The sequence below is a fragment of the Nematolebias whitei genome, chromosome 12 (assembly GCF_014905685.2).
Source record: "Nematolebias whitei isolate Nwh7 chromosome 12, NemWhi1, whole genome shotgun sequence".
Classification (NCBI taxonomy): domain Eukaryota; kingdom Metazoa; phylum Chordata; class Actinopteri; order Cyprinodontiformes; family Rivulidae; genus Nematolebias; species Nematolebias whitei.
The window spans coordinates 22,587,888-22,612,766 of NC_056509.1; the positions used below are offsets into that span (position 1 = coordinate 22,587,888).

The window sequence follows — 24,879 nt, forward strand, 5'->3', positions numbered from 1 at the left end:
CTAGTCGTTTTTAATTTATTGATGACCATGCCACTATACAGCACATGGGCCGCTTGTCATGGATGTGCTGCCAAGCAGGACCTTGATTTTTTTTATTTTATTGAAACTTTGTTTATACAGGTGGCTTCATGGAGTCACGAGGACACATTTACAAGAGAGACCTATGTTGATACAACGTTACCACATTGAAAACCATTACAACCTTGCTTAAGATGTTTTGTGCATGTTTAAAGCCTCCATGATTCTTCAAGCTCTATCATGTGTAGTAGGGGTGCCTAAAGCATTTTTAATATGCTCCTGAATATCTCACCAAGACCACCAACGTTCTAGCTGATGTTTTGTATTGTAGGGGGCATCATCCTGTACGAACGGGGCCTAAACTGGTATTTGAATTAGGTACATCAATGTCATGTTATCCATACATAAACTGATCAAACGCTATATAAAAAAGTATGTTTAATGCTTGTATTCATATAGATTTTATGCTTGAGGACCATGACACCTGAGATCATTGTACATAGTTGTACTGGAGTTACAAAAGATGTTCAAGTACCACTACTTAACACTTTCAACTGGCTTCTCTGCTGACGTTTTTAATGCAGACATGGCAGGCATCCAACCCTGTTAGCGTGAGGTGGATATTAACATGTTATTGTTTCAAAAGTCAGCTAAGACCACTTTCCGTTCCTGTCATCCATTAGGCGGTAAAAGAAAGGGCTCTTAAATCAAATATGGCACTTAAGCAAATGCAGTGTTCAGTGTGCTTGAAAGTGTCTTTGATAGAGAGATGAGAAACTTTGTGATACACTAAGGTCGAAGGACAAGTTGATAATTTGAGGAGGGCAAGGAATTCTCTTTTCATCAAAAGAAAGCCTTTCATAATAGAGCGAGAAGACCTTCGAGCCTTGTCAAACATCTTCATTAGAATCCCCACTTTAGTCTTAATGCATCTCTAGTCATTATCTGGGCACAATACGTCACAGTCCTCTTCAAAAATAAATATACACCTTGTTCAAATAATTGCCCTGTGAAGGACAAACAAGCAGCATGCAGAAAAGCTTCATTATTTAGGTGCAATCTCTGGCAAGGCCTTTGAGGCCTTCCTTTTTTTACTTTTGTTGCAGAAGGCCATTCAGTGTCCGAGTGTCTGAGTTCATTGGCAAACAGCAACATGACGGCCAACGAATATTCACATCGCCTTTAACAAGAACGGCTGCTGCCAGGATCAACTCTTAAAAAATGTTTTCTGTTGAACAATCGCCAAGCCTAGTTTAAGTCTAACAGTGCACTTTAATGCAAACTTGCAATAAAACACCGTTAGCTGTCAACACACCAAAAATTTGACACCCCTTAGAAATACCAGCCTCCTGGTTGTCAATCAGCTGTTGTAGATCTCAGGTTTTTTAATTAATATGCATAGTTAATTAGCTGCTTTCTGTCAGACGGCAGTAAAATGACAGCTTGCCGAGCTAACCAACATCACTGCATGGATGGCTGCCATATTGTCTCATGTATTATCATTACTCTCACCTGATGTCAAAATCCTACCCATCCTCAGAGGAAACTAAACTAGTGACCTCTTGCACCAGGCCTGTTTGTTTTCTTTAAATACTGTTCATGCGATTATGTCCTCAATGTGACAGAACAAGCAAGACTTTAGGCTTTTGTTGGTCATTATGTGCAACTTAGGGGGAAAAAGCATTTTTCAAATAGTCACAATTAAGCTTTTATATTGAAGAAAGAGTTATGAACTGAGAGTGCCACAAGAAAGTTTTTATAGATTTTGAGACAGTGACGTCACATATGGAAAACCTAATGTGTTGAAAAATGTGGGTTTTTTTTTGTTTTGTATACTGTCAAATAGTTTGTTGGGTTCATCTTTTGATGTATAAACTGCAATGCACACTTTGCTTGGATTCCTAATCATGCAGGACTGACTGCCATGAAAATGTCAGAGCAAGACAAGATGGGTGTCCAAGAGCCACTAGATTTTATTGTGCATTCAGCAATACTTCAGCAGTTGGTAAATCCAGTTTCCAAGGCTTTAACCAACAATAACATTGTTTTGAGCTGAAGGGAGGGAAAATGTTCAGCAGCCTTAAAGAAAACCGTGGAGCAAAACTTCAAATAGTTGGTAGGCATAATGCAGGAGTGGTAAGAAATTAGAGACATTTCAAGATGTATTCAAAATCCCTAAAGAAAGCATTTTTATACTTTTAACAGAATTGTTCTTTCTGTCAGTGAAACACATCCATCCATCCATCATCTTTTACCCGCTTCTTCCTTTTTGCACCGTGGAGGTCACTAGTGACCATGTCCAGCCATCACTGTGCAAGAGATGGAGGACACCCTGGACAGGTCTCCAGTCCATCACAGGGACACAGAGAGACAAACAACCATTCACTCTCTCACTCACACCTAGGGACAATTTAGAGTTACCAGTCAGTCTAACATGCATGTTTTTGGTCTGTGGGAGGAAACCAGAGTACACGGAGAAAACCCACGCATGCACAGAGGGAACATGCAAACTCCACCCAGAAAGGCGTCCTGGCCAGGATTCGATCCAGCAACCTTCTTGCTGAATAAGAATAAGAAGGCTGCGCTTTCATAGCAGCAGCTTCGTGCACTCCGTCCATCTTTCGGATGACTGTACGTACATGTTCTTGTTGTATCTCGGTGCAATGATAATAAAGCTTATTCTGATTCTGAGAGGCGGCAGCTCTACCAACTGCGCCACCGTGTCACTCAGTGAAACACAGTCAAAGTGAAAATAGTAAGAAGGTTAAAAATTGATTAAAAAAAAGTCTAAAATAAATTGTATAGCAGCACATTTTCCCCACTACAGCAACTTAATATACCAAAAATGTTTTTTTTTATAAAATATCCACTTTTTTAGTTATTGTAAAAATCTAATGTTCTCATCAAAAACTTTGTGTGGATGACCTAAGTGCAAACCTAATGTTAATTTTCAGTTTCTCGTTTGTCTCTATGTGTCCATGTGATGGACTTATGACCTGTCCAGGGTGTCCCCGGCCTCCTAGAGTGACTGCTGGATATGGGCGCCAGTGACCCCCATGACCCAGGAAGGAAGAAGTGGGTAAGGATAATGGATGGATGGATGCATGGATGGATGGATTTAAATTACCTATAGTAGTGTGGACGAGACCTTTGTTGGATCTTCTCAGCTTAGTTTTGGTCCATGTCTTCATGCTCTGTTATAATGTAGATAAACTGTTCATGCACAGACAAATGAGTCCAACGTCATCAAAGCCCCATAAAGCTCCATCAATGTGGTGTTTATGTTAAAAAAAAGAAAAGAAAATTAAACACTTTCTACAATAGAGGATTTTAAAAACTCAGTTTCATGTGCATTTGTGTGGAAAGGAACAACAGAGGTTTTCAGAAACACTTGGTTCACACTCACTATTACTTTGTGCACTAGAAACACAAGCATGAGCTGTTGTACCTGTTTCTGTATCTGTTTTTATCCTGATTCTCTTGTTGCTAGAAGAAACAATGATTTGTATTCAAAGGGGAGGAAAAAAGTATTTCTTCAATATACTGTATTTGCAAAATGCGTATTTTGTCATTTTTGTTGGAATGTGTGAACAGAGAAAAAAATTAAATGAATATCTGGAGTAGTGTAGAACAGTCCTTAAAAATCTATTTGACAATAAGAAAATTTAAAAAATAGCACTTGGTGCTGTGGTGATGAACTTTTAGATAGAAAAAATAGTCCAAGCAGGGGGAATATGCAAATGTAAAGTTAATACCGACACTTTCTCTGCCAAAACAGAAAAAGCAAGGGTAAAATAGGACACATTTTTGGCAGCCCTTCATCAAAAGCATAAAGCAGTGGCCACAAGGGGAGAAGTAAACAGATTAGAAAAGCTATTGACATTTCCCCGTAGCAATGAAGGGGTGTCGAATGGCAGCATGGATGATAAGGTGTACAGGCTTTCGGTCCCTCAACTCATGTTTTATGTATCTGTGATCACAACTGATCGTGAGAGAAATTAATCAATACCAGTACAGTTACGATGTGAGGATGACACATGCCACTGCCCACCCCTTACACCCCCACCATACACACCTTCATTCTCCTCACCCCATCCATTTTGATTCAGGGGCCTGTTGTTCGCCCACGTCTAGGTGAGGGATTTTTACATCCCCGGCGTGCTTGGAGGAACTCCATATGGCCGGGATCAAAGGTGTTGCTGGGTGCATGGTTCTGCTTGGTTGCCAGCCACCGCCGTTAATTAGAAAACAAGATCAGAGGCGGTATTAAAATCCAATTAAGCCCGTATGAACAGATTGCCAAGTGATGTTCACTAATGCATTACTGAGCACCATGCAAATTTTAGTGGCAGCATTTGGCTTTATGTTATGTGTTTGTGTCATCAAGAGTGTGTGTGTGTGTGTGTATGGGGGAGTGTACTTGAAACTGTGCCCAAGTGTGTCTATGTACGAGTCACGTGCTGGCTATTCAAGGCTCTGTGACATTGCTTGATCTTTTCCCCGATACACAGCTCTAATCTCATATAAACAATCAGCTAAAGCTCTGCACAACAACAACACCTCTCCTCACAATGAGATTGGACGATATTGCTTCTTACAATTAAAGCATAATTGAGAATGCTGAATTATTGATCCATTGTAACTGAGTTCTCCTCATTTGATTTGTGTGAGGAACTAATATGATGCACAGAAAATCCTGCAGATCTGGATTAATTGCCTGGGAGTGTTTGAGTTTTCAGACTCTCTATTCGGTCTCCATCGTCCATTTAAGGCTTTCCATTGAAATCATTTTCAAATTTTCAGATAGCTGTCAGTAGACAAAATTAAACCGGGTTAAGGAATTGGATGAGGCATATTAAAATTCGTACATAAAATCATTCTGCACAATAAGTGCCAATTTAGTCCATGAGTTTCATTCACCCAGCAGACAGACAGGGCATCTGTACCAAAGACTGACAAGTGGATGCAGCTGGTGGCCTATGGCCCGAAGCATCCACATTATCACAGACGAGGGCTGTTAATGCTGAGCTGAATGGGAGCCCCTTTTGAGATACAAAATAGCATTCTGATTAGAAAGCCAGGAAATACACATTTGAAGAGCCGGAAATTGTCACAATGCAGAACCATGGCACATTTGGCACAGTCTCAAGCTGGGGTATAGAGGACCGAGATCTTAACGAGAAGACGTGCTCAATCAAACACATTGAGGTTCCTCACACGTTTTACGGTTCTTCTACAGGATATGTTCTTTGTGTCAAAGTTTTCTTCTTAACATGATAATCAAAGTGAACAGTGAATGCATGATTTGTTGGAGTAATGCTCCATAGAGCTCACAGTTTCTTGGATGGCAAGACAACTGGTCTCTTAGCTTGCACATAATTTATTTTATTTGTATAAAAAGTATATTGATTTATGTATCACTAAACTAAAATGTATACCATAAAAAAAGGCAACGCAAAAAAAATATTCCATTGCATAACCAAGCTAGTTAATTGGTTAACAAACCGGAAGCCAAATTAATTGGTGTATTTACGCTCACGTTTTTATTGTTTTACAGGTCACGTTTTTTAATACATTTATTTATTTTGAGAATTAATTGTAAAACACAAACAAAACTACACTTTGTATAATGTAATATAAATGTAAGGCTGTTTTAAGGCTTGTCATATTTTCACAACACAAAATAATACATTTTAAAGCTTAATTTTAACCAGCTGGTTTAAGCGAACAATAACATAAAAGCAATAACTTAAAACAAGTTTAATGAATGAACTAAATAGTCTAGAAACTGATTGACTTTTGCTGAAGTGCATGTCAAATCAAACTGTGGCATTGAAAAAAAAAACGTTCAATGAATTAGTTTTGCTTTGCTATTATTTTTTCTAAATTGCACATAATCTGCAATATGCTGTAAAAATGTATGTGTAGATTATAAAACAAGAATGTGGTCCAATTTTAAAGGCCTCATATTTCAGGTTAGGCGAGCACCTTTATCAGGATGAATACCTGACAGCTGCGTGTTGTTAGCTTGGGATGTGGTGATTGGTCAGTGCAGCTCACTTGAAACATGTATTCACCAGGTTTAGGGGACACTGGCAGTAGAACAGCTCATCCAACATGATGGCTGTCTTGGCTTCTTCAGGGTAAGAAGTGATCTGTTCCCATAGTTGGCGTCTCTTGGAAGTAGTTGTAATTTTGACCTTCTGTTTTTCATTAGGGTGTGGCTCCTTGTCATGATGACTGGTGCAATCAATGGCTACCGCACAATGAAAGGTAAATATACCTTTTGTCCTGCCTGTACATCCATGCACAAACAGTTGTATCCGTGCCCATTTGTGTTTAACTTCTCACTGTGCAGCTTTGGATCCTTATAGTGGTTATAATGTGGACTCTTCCTCTGGTACTGGTGGAGAAGTACCTCTGATGGGGCCTGTAAAAGCAGGCTCTGGTTCTTCAGCTGTGTATCCAGTTTACCAGTCTGCTCCACATGAACAACCTGAATACATCCAATGGCGCGCGCCGATGAGAAAAGCGCCTGATCCTTATGGTTCCATGTATACTGCGCCTGCATACTCCCAGTATGACGGCAGCTCTCCGTTAGGCTCAACGCAATCAAGACCTCCAGTTCCCCCGATGCAAGGTATGAGATTTGCCTAGCTTTATTAAAATACTGTTTCATTTTAACTCGATGTCAGCGTTGCCATATTTAACATTGTTTTTTTTGTTTGTTTTTTTTATCTGGACAGTACAACCACCAGGCCCTTTCTTTCATGGAGCATCATCTAATGATCCAAGGTTTGCCTCCAATCCTAAGCCACCTGGTCTTCATAATGAGAGCCCACCTGGCCCATTTCTTCCTGTATTTCAACCAGGTGACTTCTCCTACGAGGAGAAAACTTATGAACACGGAAACTACGACACTGACTCTGAAGAGCAAGGTCCTCCTTCCCAGTACCTCCCTGTCCCAACTCTCAACAGGCTCCCTATCAGCAGCCCACTGGCGTTGCATGCACTTTTGGATAGATTTCGGCTTGGTTATCCTTTTATGGATTACATGTTGCTGACCAGACCGTATCCCACAGGCACATACACACTTTCCACCGATAACTTTGAACATGGGAGGAACCAGTGGCATAACTCTTTTGGGGCTCCTGGTGGCCCCATTAAGCAATTGGACCCCTTTCATGACTCCAGGAGATTAAAGTATTTTAGACGACCTGTACTACAGACTATTGGAAATACTGATGTAACTGGATTCTCCAGTCCTACAGAGGAGCTGGTCTGAATCTTCTGCGTGGGCAGCTTCTGATCATGTGACCTAACAGATGAGAAGTTCAAGTAATCCTGATTACAATCTGAACTGTTTTTGCCATCCAACACTGCTCAAACGGTTCTAGTTAATTTACCTCTTCAGATTGCCTGACTGTTTTTTAGATCTTTTCACTTCAATAAAAATATTGAAAGAACTTTTTTTTTTTTTTGTCTTCAGCTGGTTCAATGATGCAGCTTAGTTTTACAAAATGCATTGTTTTTAATGTGGCCTGTTATTGACCTAATGCTTAAAATGTTTAGATTAATAAACTGATGTTTTAAAATCTGACAAGAGTTTACCAGAGCTTTGGGCAAATTACATGAATAATAAAAAAAAAAAAAATTTAACATGACTTGTAATGCACTAGTTCAAAAATGCTTTTTTGTCACTTCAAATCATTTCAGGCGCTCTTTGAATTTACAACCTAAACTTGGAAAACAAGACAAAGTTGAGATTTTAAATACTTAAAAAAAACGACTGGATTGAAAAGTGCTTTCTGATTGAGGGGAAAATTCCTGAGCTGTTTATTATTCAATGATTATTTAAAAATATCTCGTACCTTCTAGATTAAATGCTGTTATGCACATACACTCCAGCAGTTGATCAAATATAATTTGAACAAGATGAAGCTTGTATAGAAAAGGGATAGATGGAAGAATCCACCATGATCAAGATTAATGTCCAGCAGCTGTGTATTATTACCTTGTTAGGTTCTGTTTGTTCAGTGCTGTTAGCTTGCAGTGTTAGTCTCACTGGGTATTTGTGATGGTACCAGTGTGGCAGCTAAGTGATGGCTGGTTTGATTGCCTCAGGGTAAGGAGTGGGATTGCTGTTTAGTTTCTGTTGAGCTGCTGTAGTTATGACTGTTTTTTCAATAGGGTGTGGCGGTTTGTCATGTTGACTGGTGTTACAGCTATCCCACAAAAGGTAAAAAAAAAATTTAATCAATTCCTCCCTGAATTTTTACAGATTTTCCACAATATTCACTTGAAGTCCTGCTTCCAGATAAGACCAACTACCCAGTGATAGCAGTGCTGTTTTTTTTGTTTGTTTTTTTTTTAAATCAGCTGCCATAAAACCAATCTGTTCCATGTAAACAAACTTGAAACATGTTGAGACTGTTGTCTGCTGTAATATATTTCCTGCACACACAGGATATGATGGCTGGTCCAGCAGGCTCACCACAGTGAAGACTCGAGTTTCTTCAGTCTAAGGTAATGAGTGTATGAATCCTGAAAAGCTCATTTCTGATAAATTTATTGTTTGTAGCTACAATTTTATTTAGTAACTAATACATTATCTTAAAACTCCAGTTTAAACTATTTTAATATATTCATAAATCTATTTAATGAAGTATTTCTGTACAGTCTTTCATATTGGTTCTTTTTTTTAGCTAGCCATTAGCATGTCCTGTGCAATCTGGGACCCTTTTTAGCAGGAATCTGAATGTTTCTACTGCGAAAGTCTTTTTTCAGAGGCTCCCTTTCTCAGGGGGCGCCACAGCGATCCAACTTGCACGAAGACTTGGCAGTTGTTTTTACGCTGGATGCCCTTCCTGGCACAACCACCGAGCTACCACAGCTCTGTGTGGAGCAGGGTGCTGCCATAGTGCACCATGGGGGAGCAGATGGTGGAGCTTAAGAGCCTTGCTCAAGGGCCCAGAGTGGCAAATGAGAGTGGAGACAGGTGTGGGTGTTTCACTTTTTCCACCAACATTTTGATATTGTTGATCTGTTGAGTTGAATCGGTGATGTTCTGATCACAGGTTCTCCTTCTCTAACCTGCTTGGTGTCCTCTATGCAAACCCCTTGGGCCCATTTCTTTCTGTATTCAAGCTTGTCAGAATGTACTTTGTGGAGAAAATGTATGAATTTGGCAACTACAACTGAATCTGAAAAAAAAAAAGAATATGCTTGTTCAGATAGATTCCAGTTCAAACTTGTGGTAGATGGCATTCTGGTAGTCCTTTGTGATGTTGGGTCAACCTGTAGGTGGACTGCTGGCCAGGTAGCGCAACAGTTAGCACCCTTCTGTTTCTAGGAACATGAATGGGGAAAACCCTAGACATGTTTAGAATGGCTGACTGCTGGTCAAGTTTGTGACTATGAATAAGACCAGCTCAACAATATAGCTCACACTTTTACATGCAGCCACATCTATTCTATTTTTTATTTCTATTTTAGAGTTGCAAATGCACACAGCTGGTACTTTAAAAGTTTGGAAACCTTTTTTTTTTTTTTTTTCCCAGGCTGGTGTAATGCTGCTGGCCTTGTTTTGAGTAGTAAGTTTATTTTTTTTAAGTCAAATCTTTTGAAAACTTAAGTTTTGAAAAATTACATTTGCCAAATCAGCTTTAAACTTTGTATATTTTATAAAAATCTGATTTTTATTTAATTGGATATTTATCTTTTGTTGATGAGCAGACTGGCTTGTCCTAATGGTTCAACCACAGGTGTAGTAATAACTTTATTTACTTTAATTATATTCCAGTCATGCCAATTAAATTGCCTCCTTTTGTGTTGTGAAAAGTTCTTGCCAAGACTCGGTTTCATGAACAAATCTGAATCATCATGGAATTCCTGTTGAATAGAATTTGTGCTCTGAAGTTCTGGTTGAAATTTTACAAATTTAGAACTATTCCAATTTAATTATTTTTTTGTATTCTCGTTACTGATTAAGATAAATCTTCATACATATCCATAAATATGACGCTTTGGCGTATAAGTTGCAGGGCATGCAAATTATGCAAACTGTGACTTTATAGGGTGAAAAATATGGTAAGTTGCATTACCATGTCCTAGAATTGCGCCGCTCAAGGTGGCTGCATGTTGGAGCAGCTCTGTTACATTCATTCTGAGATTTTGCTTTTGGAAACTTTAATTCCTCTTTTTCTGGATGTAAATCACATTTTTTGGATGATTCTTTCCTCTGGTATCAGATGCTGTGCAGCCGGAAGGATTTTTACTGAAACTTTTTTGGTTTTGGACATTTATGATGCGTAACCATGGCAACAAGGCAGTTTTCTACAACAACAACAGCAGCTGATTAACATCTCAAAAGCTCAAATAATATCTCAACTATGGCCCCAACTCTCAAATGAGTTGAAAAGGATGTTCTGTGGACGCATTCTCATCTACCTGCCAGCTGTGCTCGAGTGCCTGACCACCGAGATCCTGGAACTAGCAGGAAACACAGCTCACGACAGCGGAAGGACAGGATCGTCCCTCGGCACCTACAGTTGACTGTCCACAGCTATGAGGAGCTCGGCAGACTGCTGGGAGGAGTGGCCATCGCTCTGGGAGGAGTTCTGCCCAGCATTCAAGCGGTCCTACAGTTCAGGGGAACCGAGAGGCCAGCCGAGTCTGGGTGGACGGATCGGACGGCATCTGCAGCCAGTTTCTTAGGATCCACTGTGGGATGGACCTTTACAAGAGATCCTTCCTGTCTACAGCCATCAGCATCGATAACGTCTCTTAATGAAATGAGGGTAACGAGTTGCAACAACAAAATAATTTCCCTTTGGGATTAATAAAGTATTATTGAATTGAATTATGTTGTAGATCAATGTTTCTCTACCTCCATAGCATTTAATTTTAGTATCTAATCATGTCCACCATTCAAGGTAAAATGTTAACACCAGGTACTGGCCTTTTAAACTTTAGTGTCATTTATTTAAATGTGCTTTTTATATTCTTCGGAATGAGAATCTATGAAAATCTCCTACAATTCATATTTTGCATGTCCTATACTTTTCAGAAATGGTCAATATTGTCAGACTTAAACTATGTAGTTCAAATGGAGTCAAGACCAAAGTCCTCTTTGGTGTTCAGCTTGAGGTCCCTCGATGACTGTTGAACAAGAAGTAGCAAAATGTAAATGTTATGCTTCTTAATTATCCCGTAGTTGTGAAGTCATGGCATCCTCAATAGGCAGAAGACATGAAGTTATTAGTCGTCGTCATTTAATGGATTACGGACCTGTCCAGTGTGTACCTTGACTCTTCAATGGCTGCTGGAAATGGGTACTAGCTTCCTGTGACCCTGCACAGAGCAGCGAGTAAAGAAAATGTATACTCAAGGTTCAGCATAAATGATGTAAAAACTTTGTGATGATACTATGACAAAGTAAAGGTTTTCATATCTTACTCTGCCACAGTAACGAGTAAGTCTTTCTTTACCAATGGTCACTTGGGGCAAACGCTGACACTCAAGAGACTAAATGGTTACCTCCAGTAAGATTCCTGTCGCTGCATAAATGTACCCATCGTGAAAGGCGGTGAGACGAGGGACAAAAAGGGAATTGTCCCTCGGTGACCTTTCATTTTTCAGTCTTTCCCTTTTTTTTTCCAGTCAATCCCCAAACAATTTAATCCTTTTCTCCCAGCCTCACACTTATCTCTTACAGTCTCGCATCACTGATCCCTGTGGTTAGTTCTACTGAAATATGACTTAGGCCAGTTTTTATTTATTAGCATGTTTTCATCATTGAAATTTAAAATCGGGCACAAATCCAGCTGGTTTTCAAAGACGTGTCCAGGTTGGGGCGACTTCTATCCTTGGAGTGTCACATCAAAACCAAAGGGCAGCATTTCAGGAGGTTTATCTTGTCAAATGTAGGCTACTAAAAAGTAAATACATTTTAGTATGTTTATTAAAGAATTGTTTTGCTATAGAACTACTGTACTTATTTTTTTAATGTAATTTACTGAGACTACTAAGGCAGTACAGTGGCTCTGTTGGTAGAGCTGTTGCTGTCCAAGTCAAGTTTACTGTCATTCACATCGTGTGGTACATGAGGTGGAACAAAATTATGTACTCGGGGACCCAGTTACACCCAAAAATAGCAAAAATATAAAGTATAAAAATAAACCGTACATAAGGATCTAAGATGTATGCTAAAAGAACGCTAAACAGTACGCCAAAAGAGTTAATGTATACGCTAAACACTAATGTAAAACAATACAGTGTAACAGCAGCCTGAACATGAGTCTGAGGTGAGCAGATGGGTATGAATGAATACAGCAGCATGAGATAATCGACAGCATGAGATCAGCAGCACACATGTCGTATATCACCAATTAAAGTGGCAGTACAGTGATTATCCTAGTTAAAGATTCATGAGTCTAACAGCTTCTGGGTAGAAGCTATTCCTCACTCTAGTGGGTCTACACTTAATGCTCCTTAACCACCTGCCTGAGGGGAGTGGAACAAAAAGTGTGTGCTGGGTGAGTGGGGTCCTTCATGATGCAGGTGGCCCTCTTCCTGCATCTGGAGGTGTAAATGTCTGTGATGGTGGGGAGACTGACTCCTAACAGACTTCTGTGCAGCCTTCACTACTCTGCAAAGCTTTTCTTTCTGCAGCTGTGCAGCCCCCAAATTTGTGAAGCGTTCCTCATTTTTACTCTCAAATCAAAAATTACCTGGACTCATTTAACATCTTACCTCACCATCAATCTGGTTTCAGGAAACGACACAGCACAACCACTGCTTCACTGAAGGTTCTTAATGACGTCGTTGAAGCACTGGATGCTAAGGATTATTGTGCTGCACTTTTCTTAGACCTGTCTAAAGCGTTTGACACTGGATCATAACATCTTGTCATAAGCTCTCAGAAATCGGTTTCTCAGATCATACCATTGGTTGGTTCTCTAACCATCTCTCAGATCGGAGGCAGTGTTCAACATAATGGTACTTCCTCCAGTTATTTAAGTCAACAATTGTGTACCTCAAGGCTCAGTCTTAGGACCCACCCTCTTTACAATCTACATAGGTAATGTAGGTCAAAACATCTCTGATGCATCCTTACATTTCTATGCTGATGACAGTAGTTTATTGTTGAGCTAAAACGGGTAAGCTTTCCAGCTTTTGCAATCTGCATTTAACATCATCCAGTCTGATTTTTGTTCCACCTCAAACTTGTCCTAAATACCGACAAAACCAAAGGGATGCTTTTTTTTTTTTTTCCAAACAGGAAGTCAGTCCCAGCAGTTCTTCCTCCGATTTTATCCTCAAATGATGTCCCCATTGAGTTTGTTGATTCGTATAAATATTTGGGTATCTTGGTTGACTCTCATCTCTCTTTTAAAAGTTTCATGTGGAAAACCTAGTAAAGAAACTGAAAGTTAAACTGGGTTTCTTTTTCAGAAACAGATCCTGTCTAACTTAGAACGCTAGGAAACACCTTATAGCTGTGACTTTCCTTCCCTCCATTGACTACAGTGACATTATTTACAAGAACGCTCCTACAAGAACCCTGCAGATGCTGGATGCTGTCTATCACGGTGCACTAAGATTCATAACTGGCTGTGATTATCGTACCCACCACTGCACCCTGTATTCACTGGTTAACTGGTCATCATTAACTTCACGCAGACTTTCCCACTGGTACATTTTCATCTTTAAATCACTTCTTGGTCTGCTGCCTTCATGCATCTCCTCCTACATGTCTCTGTGTGAGTGCAGCTACAGCGTGCGCTCTCAGGACATGATTACCTGCAGTGTTCCCTCAGTGCGGACTGAACTTGGCAAAAGGGCCTTCTCCTATTCTGCTCCTGTTTCCTGGAATATCTTACAAAAAGACCTGAAGCTTTCGACCTTGACCTCTCTAAGTGGCTTTAAAAATCTGTTGGACTCCTGGCAGGAACCAATGCAGACATGTTCCTGTTTTTAGTTTTCTACATTTGCCTTATAATCTTACTGTTTTTTGTTACTTTTTTTGCTATCATATTTGTAAAAAAAAAAAAAAAAAAAATCTGTGCCTTTTTATAACTTGTCTATTGTTGTCCATTGTTGTCATCATTCTTGGTTTAAATCAGGTCTCTTGTAAATGAGTCCTCGAGGCTCAATGGGATTTACCTGTCTAAATAAAGGTTGATGGAAAAAAAAAAAATTGACCAGGTTATAGCCACATTTGTTAGCCATGATCCTCCTCCCACTTGGTGGCATCCCTTATTTTAAATTTATCACATCAGGCATAAATTGAATACTTTACAGTCCTGCTTTGTAAAAAGACAAAGTAATTTATGGGTACAACTACTTAACAATGGACTTCAGAGATGCAGAGGATCTGCAGGAACCATGTTGAAATCTATCCATAAAAATGGATCAATTGCCTTGTGATTAACGCATAACGTGCACACACAAAAAGAATGGGAAGGCTCAATGAAGCTGCAGGAAAGCTGCCCAGTGAAAGATCGGTGCATGACGCACTCTGTAATTAAGCCAGTCTGTACTTGATGAAAGTAGATCACAGTGGCGGGCCACAGCTTCACAGCCTGTTTGTTTTTATGACATAATTACAGTCCAAATGAAATGAGAGAATTTTTATATTGCACCATGACGAGCATGTGTCCAATGTCAGATATGACACTGACCTCCCTCAGGCAAAGTATTCATGAGTATGGTGGGGTGGGGGGTATGCATAGGGCGGGGTGCAGATCAGGCGTCAGACAGCCTAGCAGAGAAGCTCCCCCCACTATAAGAGCAATCTACCTGTGTCTGCGACCACCTGGGAGGTCTAAGACCGATGGAATCGGATTTAAAACACAAGTGGGAGACAACTAACTGCAGGATGGAGATCAATTTATAAGGGATGATAGTTTAACTAGATGCAAATGAGAAAACAAGTTGGATAATGATGGAGCAAGTGATGAAGAGAGAGGAAAAAGTTATAAAATAAAGGGAGGAGACATAGGTCTGCAGGCAGTGAGGGTGTGGCTGAAGCACGAAGATAAATAAAAGTTTTACTTAAGTGTTGCTCCGTAATGCGGCAACGGACAGTAATGAGGAGGGCTTGGTGCAATCACGTCCACTGAGGTGTTGTAACAAAACCGCTTCTCTTTAGATTTGCTTAAAAAGCAAAAAATGGGAAAAGTAAAGGCCGTCGTCTGTTATTAGTTCTCATACAGTTAAGAACTTGTCAAGTTTCTACTAGTTCTCAAGTTTTTAAGGGTATGTAACCAAACGTTTCTGTTTGGAGATGGGAGCTGTTTTGATGCTGGATGACATGGCTATGCTGTAAATGACCAAAACCTCCCAAAGAGTGGCTTTAGTGTTTTCCTCCTCTTTGAAACAAATCTGCATTTCCTGAGATTTAGTTACATGTGCAACACGACCGCAAAACTCTTGTTTCGACCGGTCAGATTCTCCCAGAAGAGAGAATATTCCCAGGCTACAGCTGTTGACTGGCCACGCTCAACCACAGTGCTTTCTGTCTCCTGACCGCCGTTCAAAGTTCCTTTCTCTTGATTCGTCCACCATTTCCCCTTTTCCCAGCCGCTTTCCAACCATTTCCCCCCCAGTTCCCAAGAACAGCCAGCTGGTCCAGATTTACTCTGGTGGCTATGTCGCCCAGTCGGCTCTTTGGGCGGGCAGCGTCATTTGACTGGATACTGGTCAGAGCCCGTAGATTAGTAACTGGATATCCACAGAGAGGCCATGTGGCCTGAGCCCTGTGATCCAGTGGAAAGCGGGGTCTCCGTGGTGACGCTGTGGTTCTGTGCGGCCCAGAATGTGAGCCACAATCCCTGCTGACACCCTCTTCTGAGGACGTGGTTTTACTCCAAATCATGATTTCCCATCTCCTGCCCTGTGACTTTATTTCTGCAACTAGGTCTGAACTCGGAGCTGTAGAGGATGCAGCACCTCCTCGGCTGTGCCGCATGAGACTAGTTTTCCTCACGTGGAGCAGGACACACTGAGGGGAGGCCTCCTTCTAAACAAACAATTTCTCTTTTTAGTCCAATTTGATATTTAAACTGAACAAAATGGTCTCGTGATGGAGGGGTGGCCAGAGTTTTTGAGCACATTTAAATGGCCCCTGATTATATGGAAGGCTATTTAAAGAAAAACAGTTCATTATGGGCATAAACAGTGGGAAGTAACAAATTACCTTTACTTGCATTACTGTATTTTTTTTTTGCACTTGTACATTTACTGGAGAATGTTTATCTTTAAGTGTAGTACTTCATGAAGATTTTATGTGTCTAATTAGTGTATTGCCCCAGACAGCTCTCCCCAGTTTACAGGGACCGAAACCCACAGACACAGCTAAACAACAGAAAACAGTGTTCAGATTTCTTAAAGAATACACATATATGTAATTACATATATGTAATTTTATAATTTTCAACAGGAAAATGTCCAGAAAATAGCAGATAGTTCCTCTTCATAAGAATGGTGAGAAATGTGTGTTCTCTAATTACAGACCAATATCCTTGTTGTCGGCAGCACGGTGGCGCAACTGGTAGAGCTGCTGCCTCTCAGCGAACAGGTCCCTGGTTCAAACCCCGGTCCAGGGGCCTTCTGGGTGGAGTTTGCATGTTCTCTCCGTGCATGCGTGGGTTTTCTCCAGGTACTCCGGTTTCCTCCCACAGACCAAAAACATGCATGTTAGACTGATTGGTAACTCTAAATTGTCCCTAGGTGTGAGTGAGAGAGTGAATGGTTGTTTGTCTCGTTTGTCTCTATGTGGCCCTGTGATGGACTTGCGACCTGTCCAGGGTGTACCCCGCCCCTCGCACAGTGATTGCTGGACATGGGCACCAGCGACCCCCGTGACCCAAAATGGAATAAACTGGTAAAGAAAATGGATGGATGGATGGATCCTTGTTGCCACAATTTACAAAAATATTAGAAATCATTTGTAACCAGATTAGATCGATTTATAGATAAACGGAATATTTTAAGTAATAGTCAATATGGGTCAAGAGCAAATAATTCAACATCAAAGGCTCTCGTGGAACTAATAGAAGAAATAACTTGTCAGCGTTTTTATGGATTTAAAAAAGGCCTTTGACACTATTGACCACACCATTCTCCTTGAAAAACTGAATAAATATGGCATTAGAGGATTAGCACTACAGTGGGTATCTAGTTATTTGAATAATAGGAGACAATTTGTACAGGTAAACTATGTCAGATCTGACTTTTGTGTTAATGGATGTGGAGTCCCTCAAGGCTCTGTGTTGGGACCAAAGTTGTTTATTTTGTATGTGAATGATCTGGTTCATGTCAGGGCTTTTCTTTTTTATTTTTTTTATCTTTATTGAAAAAGTACAAAACAATACAATAAAAAGCAGTACACAGTAAAAGACGCCAGGAAGTTGCAAACACTGAGACAATAATTTACAATAACATATTGCATAAATATATTGAAGAGCACGCATAAGGTGCAAGTTTTTATGGCCTTCGTGTTGGTGGAATATTTAATAGTTTTGTATTGTTTGACCTCATTTTCAAAAATGGAGATAAGAGGTTTTTGATTAGTGTATCGACGTTTATGAATATGCCATTTGGCTAGGTATATAATGAGATTTATAATATAGAACTGTTATTCTTTAGCTGTTGGGTAGTCGGTGAAGCCAAACAAAACATGTTCAAAGCAAAGTAAAAGATCTGGTTCTATAAAAGTAGAAATCAAAATACATGTCAGGGCTTTTGATGCGTTTTATTTGCAGATACCTTTTTTTTCCCCCCCATTTACCCTTTATTTATACAGGTAGTCTCAATGAGCCACGATAACTCATTTTCAAGAGAGACCTGTTTAGGGAGCAGATGGGGGTTAAGGGCCTTGCTCATGGGCCCATAGTGGGAGCAAATGAGGGTGGGGGCAAGTGTGGGTGCTTCACCTACCCCACCCACATTTTTGATGTTGCCGTACCAGGGCTTGAACCGGCGATCTTCCGATCACAGGCCCATCTTCTCTAACCTCTGCGCCGCCACTCCAAACATTTTTGTTCAGGTGAAGATATTGAACGGATGTTTGCGATGACACAGGCAGAATTCGTAAAAATACAAACTTGGTTCCAACTTAAGTTATCATTGAATTTGGAAAAAACAAACTACAAGACATTTAGTAATAAAAATAAAATTATCAAAGTCCCATTGAAAATTGACAGTATTGAAATTCATAGAGGAGAAGCTGACATGGAAATCTCATGTAAATTACTTAAGAATAAAAATAACAATCACTTGCATTACTGTATAAAGAGTTTTTGAATGACAAAGTTTTGTACATATTGTATAATGTAATGATTGTTCCATATTTAATCTCTTGTATTTAAGTTTGGGGAAAAGCATGCAAAACAATTACAAACCCTATTTTTATTTTACTAAAAAGAGCTGTAAGAATTATTAGTAGTTTGAAGTGCTATGGTCACCCAACAAATATATTATTTCATCAATTGAAATTATTAAAATTTTATGATTTGGTTGAATATCGTATTTTGCAAGTCATGTATAAACTTCATAAATAAAATATTACCCCCAAATATTCAGAGTCATTATAACCTTAAGGGAATGGAAATGTTTGTAAAACCTCCATTTAGAACTAGTGTGAAGGAGCTGTTGTAATTCAGGGAATAGGATTGTGGAATTGCTTTATCACCATAAAAAATTCTAAAACAATTTGTATGTTTAAAAAGATGATTAAGGCAAAGTTGTTGGGAAGGTACAGTGCCAGGTGGAGGATGCCTGATAGTTTTTGTGTTTTTGTTTTTTTCAATTTGGAAATTATTCAAGCATAGGTTGTTTTGTTTTAGTTATTTTATTTTTTTTAAATAAAGAGCAGATATTAATTTTATTTTTCTTCTTTCTGCACCCTTTCTGATGAATTAGTTTCTTTTGAATGAATGAATGAATACAGACACTAAAAGCACAGACATTTTGTGCCAGATGCCAAATAAACGCATCCCAGTGATCAATAGCCCAGCTGAGCTTTGAGTGACTGCAGTTTAAGAAAGTTTAGGAAGCGCAACGTGTTTCAAGAAATGGTGCTCGCCATCATGAAACTTTAACGACTCATCATCGCTATAGTTGTGGTAAAAAATATTGGTCAATTTTTGACTAAGAAAGAAAGAAACAAAACTGATCTATATTTTTCACATTGACAAAAAAACTGCTAAACTGCATAACTTCTGAGTGTCTACTTGAGTTCTTTTTGACAAATGCATGTAAGGACCGTGTGACTAATGATTTCAACTTATTTTAATTAAAAAAAAAAAAACTATTTAACACAATGGGATAGTCCTGATTTGAAATGACCAATTTGCTCTTCAAATATGTTAATATGATATGCAGACATGTTTTATTTAACAGTTGCACTTTATTTGAAACTATTTAATACAGCTTGAATAGAAAAAAAATCCCTCTTGTCATTTTTAGACCCATTCTTGCTATTAAAAACAAATGAATAAAAAATATAATTTTAACATGACCAGTCACCCAGATTGCTGGTGCTGCAGCGACCTTGAGGGGTCTGCACAGACAGATGATCTCATCCTGTTCAAAGATCTGTACTGCAGCAGTACAGCTTCCTGTAAGACAAAAAGAAATTAATTGTTAAACTATTTGAATGTTCTTATTCGATAATTATATTTCAAAAGATTTCACAGGTAAATGAAGATATTTTGTTTCTGCATATGTCATGTTTTTCATTAGCCTTATAAGAAGGTCAACATTCTGTCTGTATAGATTCGGCCCTTGAGGAAGCCCTCAGAGGATATATTCAGAGCAGAATGAAAGTTCAGGCAGAACAGTCAACAGACCCTTTCCAAAAAATTAGAATATCATGGAAAAGTTGTTTAACTTCCATAATTCCATTCAAAAAGTTCATCTTTAATAGATGATAGATTCAGGGCCCACAATTTAAACAATTTCAAGTATTTTTTTATTTTTACATAATTTGCGCTTCCAGCTCATGAACCCCACGAAAATAGGATTTCAAAAAATTTGAATACTGTGAAGAAATCAGCCCAAATGTTGCAGGGCATGAATGTTTTGAACTGAGTGTGACACTAATCATCTACTCAACTCAAAGCACCTGCACAGGTTTCCCCAGGTGTCATTAAATTGCTTCAGTTTGGTTCAATTGTCTATTTGGTTCAATATGGAGAAGACTGCAGAAACAACTGGCCAGAAGACCATCACTGATACCCTCCTTAAGATGGGTAAGCCACACAAGTTCATAGCTAAGGAGGCTGGCTGTTCACAGAGTGCTGTGTCCAAACATATCAATGAAAAGTCTAGTGGAAGGGCAAAATGTGGCAGGAGAAGATGCACCAGCAAAAAGAGATGACCATGGGCTTCAGTAAATTATCAACTGGAGAAGATTCCAGAATCTGTCAGAGATCTAGAAAGAGTGGAATGAGGCGGGAGTCACAGCTTCAAAAACCACCACATTCAGACACATCCGGGAGCTGGACTACATCTTTCGGGTTCCTCGGTCCTCTTTTCCGATGAAGGTACAGTTTGCCTTTCATTTGGAAATCAAGATGAAAGGGTTTGGAGGAAGAAGGGTGAGGAACAGAACCCATACTGGTTGAGGTCCAGTGTGAAATATCCACAGTCAGTCATGATTTGGGGTGCAATGTCCGGTGCAGGTGTTGGTAAACTCTGCTTTCTTAAATCCAAGGTCACCACAACAGTCTACCAGAATGTTTTAGAGGACTTCATGATTCCTTCTGCTGAGGATCTGTATGGAGATGCAGATTTTATCTTCCAGCAGGACCTGGCCCCTGCCCATGGCGCCAGAAGCACCAAAACCTGGTTTGACGCCCATGCCACAGTACTTGACTGGCCAGCCAACTCGCTGGATTTAACCCCCATTGAGAATCTAAGAGGTATTCTCAAGAAGAAAATGAGGGGCACCAGACCCAACAACAAAGAAGATCTGACGGCAAGCTTCAAGGAAATCTGGGCTTCTATAACTCCAGGCAGTACCACAGACTGATTGTTTCAATGCCACGTCGCATCGAGGCAGTGATTAAGGCAAAGGTGTTCCCAACCAAGTATTGAAGATTGACATCATTTTGAAAGTACCATATTTTGATTGATATGTTGTGATCCTAATTTCTTTCTTTTTTGTGTGCAAAAACTGAGAAGTAATGTGGGCTGATGTGTTCACAGTATTCTCATTTTTTGAAATCCTGTTTTCATGAGTTTCATGAGCTGGAAGTTCAAATTATGTAAAAATAAATAAATACTTGAAATCCTTTTAATTGTGCACCCTGAATCTATCATATATTAAAGATTAACTTGTTTAATGGAATTATGGAAGTTAAACAACTTTTCCATGATATTCTAAGTTTTTGGAAAGTGTCTGTAGAAAGCTGGCTTTAGGTCAACAAGACATAAAGGAGTCTCACTAACCCTTCTGCTGCCATTGGGTCCACTTTCTAAAAGTGAGATCTTGAGTCATTTTGACCAAAGGGTAGCAGAACAAGTCACAGTACAGAATACATTTTTTGAGTTATATTTAACTTTTACTTCAGAAAATATTAATGGCGAATTATGGAAATGTTTACAGTGATACTTTCACTCGAGTTAAATTTCATAATACAGTACTTGCACCAAAGTTCATGCTCTATAATCCAGGTTAACCAAAAAAAAAAAAAATCCAGCAATGTTCAGTCGGGTAATCTGAACAGATTATTTTTTGCTGAGACCTTTCGTCCTTCATCCAAAGGACTTCGTGAATCAGAGGAGCCACCAACAGCACACTCCCATAGTGGAAAAAACAGTTTGACATTTGGTGGTTCAAATTGAAGAAGTCCTTTGGATGAAGGACAGAATGTCTCAGCCAAAAAAAGAAACCGTCTAGTTGAATGTTGGATTTTTTTTTACTTGGATTATTGAGCATGAACTTTTGGTGTTTTGAACCACTTTTATCATGACTGCCTCAGAGGAGTGGACAGGGGAGTGGGCAGGCTCTGGAGGCCATCTTTTTTTCATTCATTCAACCTTTATTTAGACAGGTTAATCCCACTGAGCCTTGAGGACTCATTTACAAGAGAGACCTGAATCTTATCACCAGCAAATTGGAAATGGACTGTACTTATACAGCGCTTTTCTATCTTATTTCAAGATCCTCAAAGCGCTTTACACTACGATCTGTGCCTCATTTACCCATTCATACAGCACTCTACTAGATCTCTACAAAGCTAATTGAACAAATCATTCTTAAGAGACTAATCAGTGCTTTAGATCACATTCATACACTGATGGGACACACATCACAGGCTATGAGGGGTTCAGTGTCTTGCCCAGGGACACTTCGATATTTGACTGCTGGCGGATTCGAACCTCCAACTCTCGCATTGGAGGACGACTGCTCTAACCACTCAGCCAAACTGTTTTTTCACACTAAGGGAGTGTGCTGTTTTCGGGGCTCAGTTTGTTTGGTGGCTCCTCAGATTGAATAAGCCCTTTAGATGAAGGCCGAAACGTCTCAGCAAAAAAATAACCCATCCATATGAGCTGTAATACTTGCACTTTTACTTAAGCAAAATAGTGGTACTCTTTCCACTTCTTTTTACAAGATTGTAGGTGCGATGAGTTTTTCAAACATTCATCAATTATCTTTACCTCCTCCTTCCTTTTTGGGTCATGGAGTTCACTGGTAGCCAAATCCAACAGTCACTGTGCGAGAGGCAGGGGCCACCCTGTACAGGTCTCCAGTCCATCACAGGGACACGGAGACAAACGAGACAACCACCATTCACACCTAGGGACAATTTCGAGATATCAATCAGCCTAAAATGCAAGTTTTTTTGTTTGTGGGAGGAAACTGAAGTACCTGGAGGAAACCCACGCATGCACGGAGAGAACATGCAAACTCCACCCACAAAGGCCCCTGGCCAGCATTCATTCCGGTGACCTTCTCACTGAGAAGTGGCAGCTCTACCAACTGTGCCACCGTGCCGTCCTGTGTTTGAAACAAACTACAAAATTAAAAAAGTTTTCAGAAGCGTTATTACGTGTTTATACTTTTCAGTTTAAAAAAAAAAAACCAAAACCTCTACAAATAATAAATGTGAAGTCGTGTTATTCCTGCTGGTATGCCAAGAGTTATTCTATTGCTATAACAGCTGTGGTAATTTGACTTTTACACAACATGCCCTTCTTTGCTGACCAGAACTCAATCATCAGCATGTGACCCAGATGTTGGCTTTCCAGCACAAACACAGCTGGAAAAGTCCAAGTTCTCTGCAAATACATTAAAATGATCTGTGTGGGTAATGTGCATTTCATTATTTTAATTTTTCTTTTTAAAGTTCTAATTGCTTATTTTTGTGGAAAATAATTTTTTATCATGCTTCATGGGTTGTTTGTTGAACTGACCCACACTGCCCAAACTTTCTCTCTTTGTTGGACTCTTATCTTCCCCCTATTGTAGATTTTTTTTCTCCTCTCTTTTCACGAACTTTGTCTTTGTGGGAACGCAACACCCATCCTGCTCAAGCGCTATTTCTGCAATGCTATCCAACGGCCCGGAGGCTCAAGTGAGGACAGACTTGACTGCTGTTGGCCTCGCACCAAGAAATACCTGATGGCTCCCTGTACTCATGCCAGGACTCATTTCTAAGGCGTGAGACAGTCAACAGCTACTTTCAGGAATACAAGTCATGAGCCACATTCATGAGGCTATTTTGTTTAATATGAACAAACATGTTGCAATACCAGTCATCTGTTATGCATAATGTTAAATATTATTTGCCAGGTTCTAGATCTTGCTCTCTGTCTAGTCTTGCCCCATCAACATTTAGCCAAACCAGAGAGATTCTTCACTGACATGATGGATTTTTTCTTGACTATCAAACGTGAAAATATCAACTAAAGTATCGACAATGAGATCCACTATGAACTGTTTTAACTGGTGTACTGTACAGTCACTAAATGCAATTGTACATTTACCGTTATCACCTTGTCACATAATCTTGCTTACAGCCACAATTCAGCTCTTTTGAGGTGGAGCTCTGGGGAACATTGGAAATATCCATTGAAGATGACTTTTTGAACAACCTCAGTTTGGAGAAATGATTTTTGAGGGAACCGATAAGCTAACAACAAGGGAGGTCGAGGCCAAAGTTGGTCACTGACACCTTCAAACCACTCCACTCTAAATAATCAGAGGGCTGTTCATGCAAACACTTTCATAAACGTGTACACCACTGTCAATTGTACATAACGCAGTGATACATGGAAAAAAATTGTATGCAACCACAAATAATAGCAGCTAGCTGTAACATGTCCCATACTTTCTGGGACAATTCCAGCGAACAATAAATTATCTCAGTTGGTAAAACTGTTGTAGTGAGACACGTGAGGTACGTGTCACTTATAGTATGACAAATATATGTGTATATATTTATGCATACTTTTCACGAGTTCTTCATTTTTCTGACTGTAAATGTCGTGCATTGAATTTAACAGAAATGTGAACGAGAGACGTTATTTATCTTTGACCCATCAAATGAATGGAATCATTTATTTTCAAAATCAAAGTTTAACATCAAACATTTACATTAATTTGGCAAAATATGAAAATAATAACAGACAGTTTCACAGAAAATGAACTTCAAATCACTCGGCGGTGATTTGAGGACTTTGCTTAAGATATTTCTAAAATATCTGTACTGATTTATGAGAGAGAGGTGGGTTTTAGAGTGAAAGGAGATTATCTTACAGAGAACTGTGTGAGGGAAGTTTAATCTGTTTAACCAGAAATTGCACGCTTCGTCAGATCCTCAGCTTCTCACGGTACACTTGGTC

The 24,879-nt window shown here is 39.5% G+C and overlaps 1 protein-coding gene across 1 annotated transcript; it reads left to right on the forward strand.

Moving 5' to 3' along the window:
* Nucleotides 1-6,103: 6,103 nt before the first annotated feature.
* LOC119418060 lies at nucleotides 6,104-7,335 on the forward strand. The gene is made up of 4 exons (XM_037685307.1): nucleotides 6,104-6,161; nucleotides 6,236-6,291; nucleotides 6,377-6,658; nucleotides 6,765-7,335. The coding sequence occupies exons 1-4, from the start codon at nucleotides 6,136-6,138 to the stop codon at nucleotides 7,301-7,303; spliced, it is 903 nt and encodes a 300-aa protein (XP_037541235.1). The 5' UTR covers nucleotides 6,104-6,135; the 3' UTR covers nucleotides 7,304-7,335.
* Nucleotides 7,336-24,879: the final 17,544 nt, after the last annotated feature.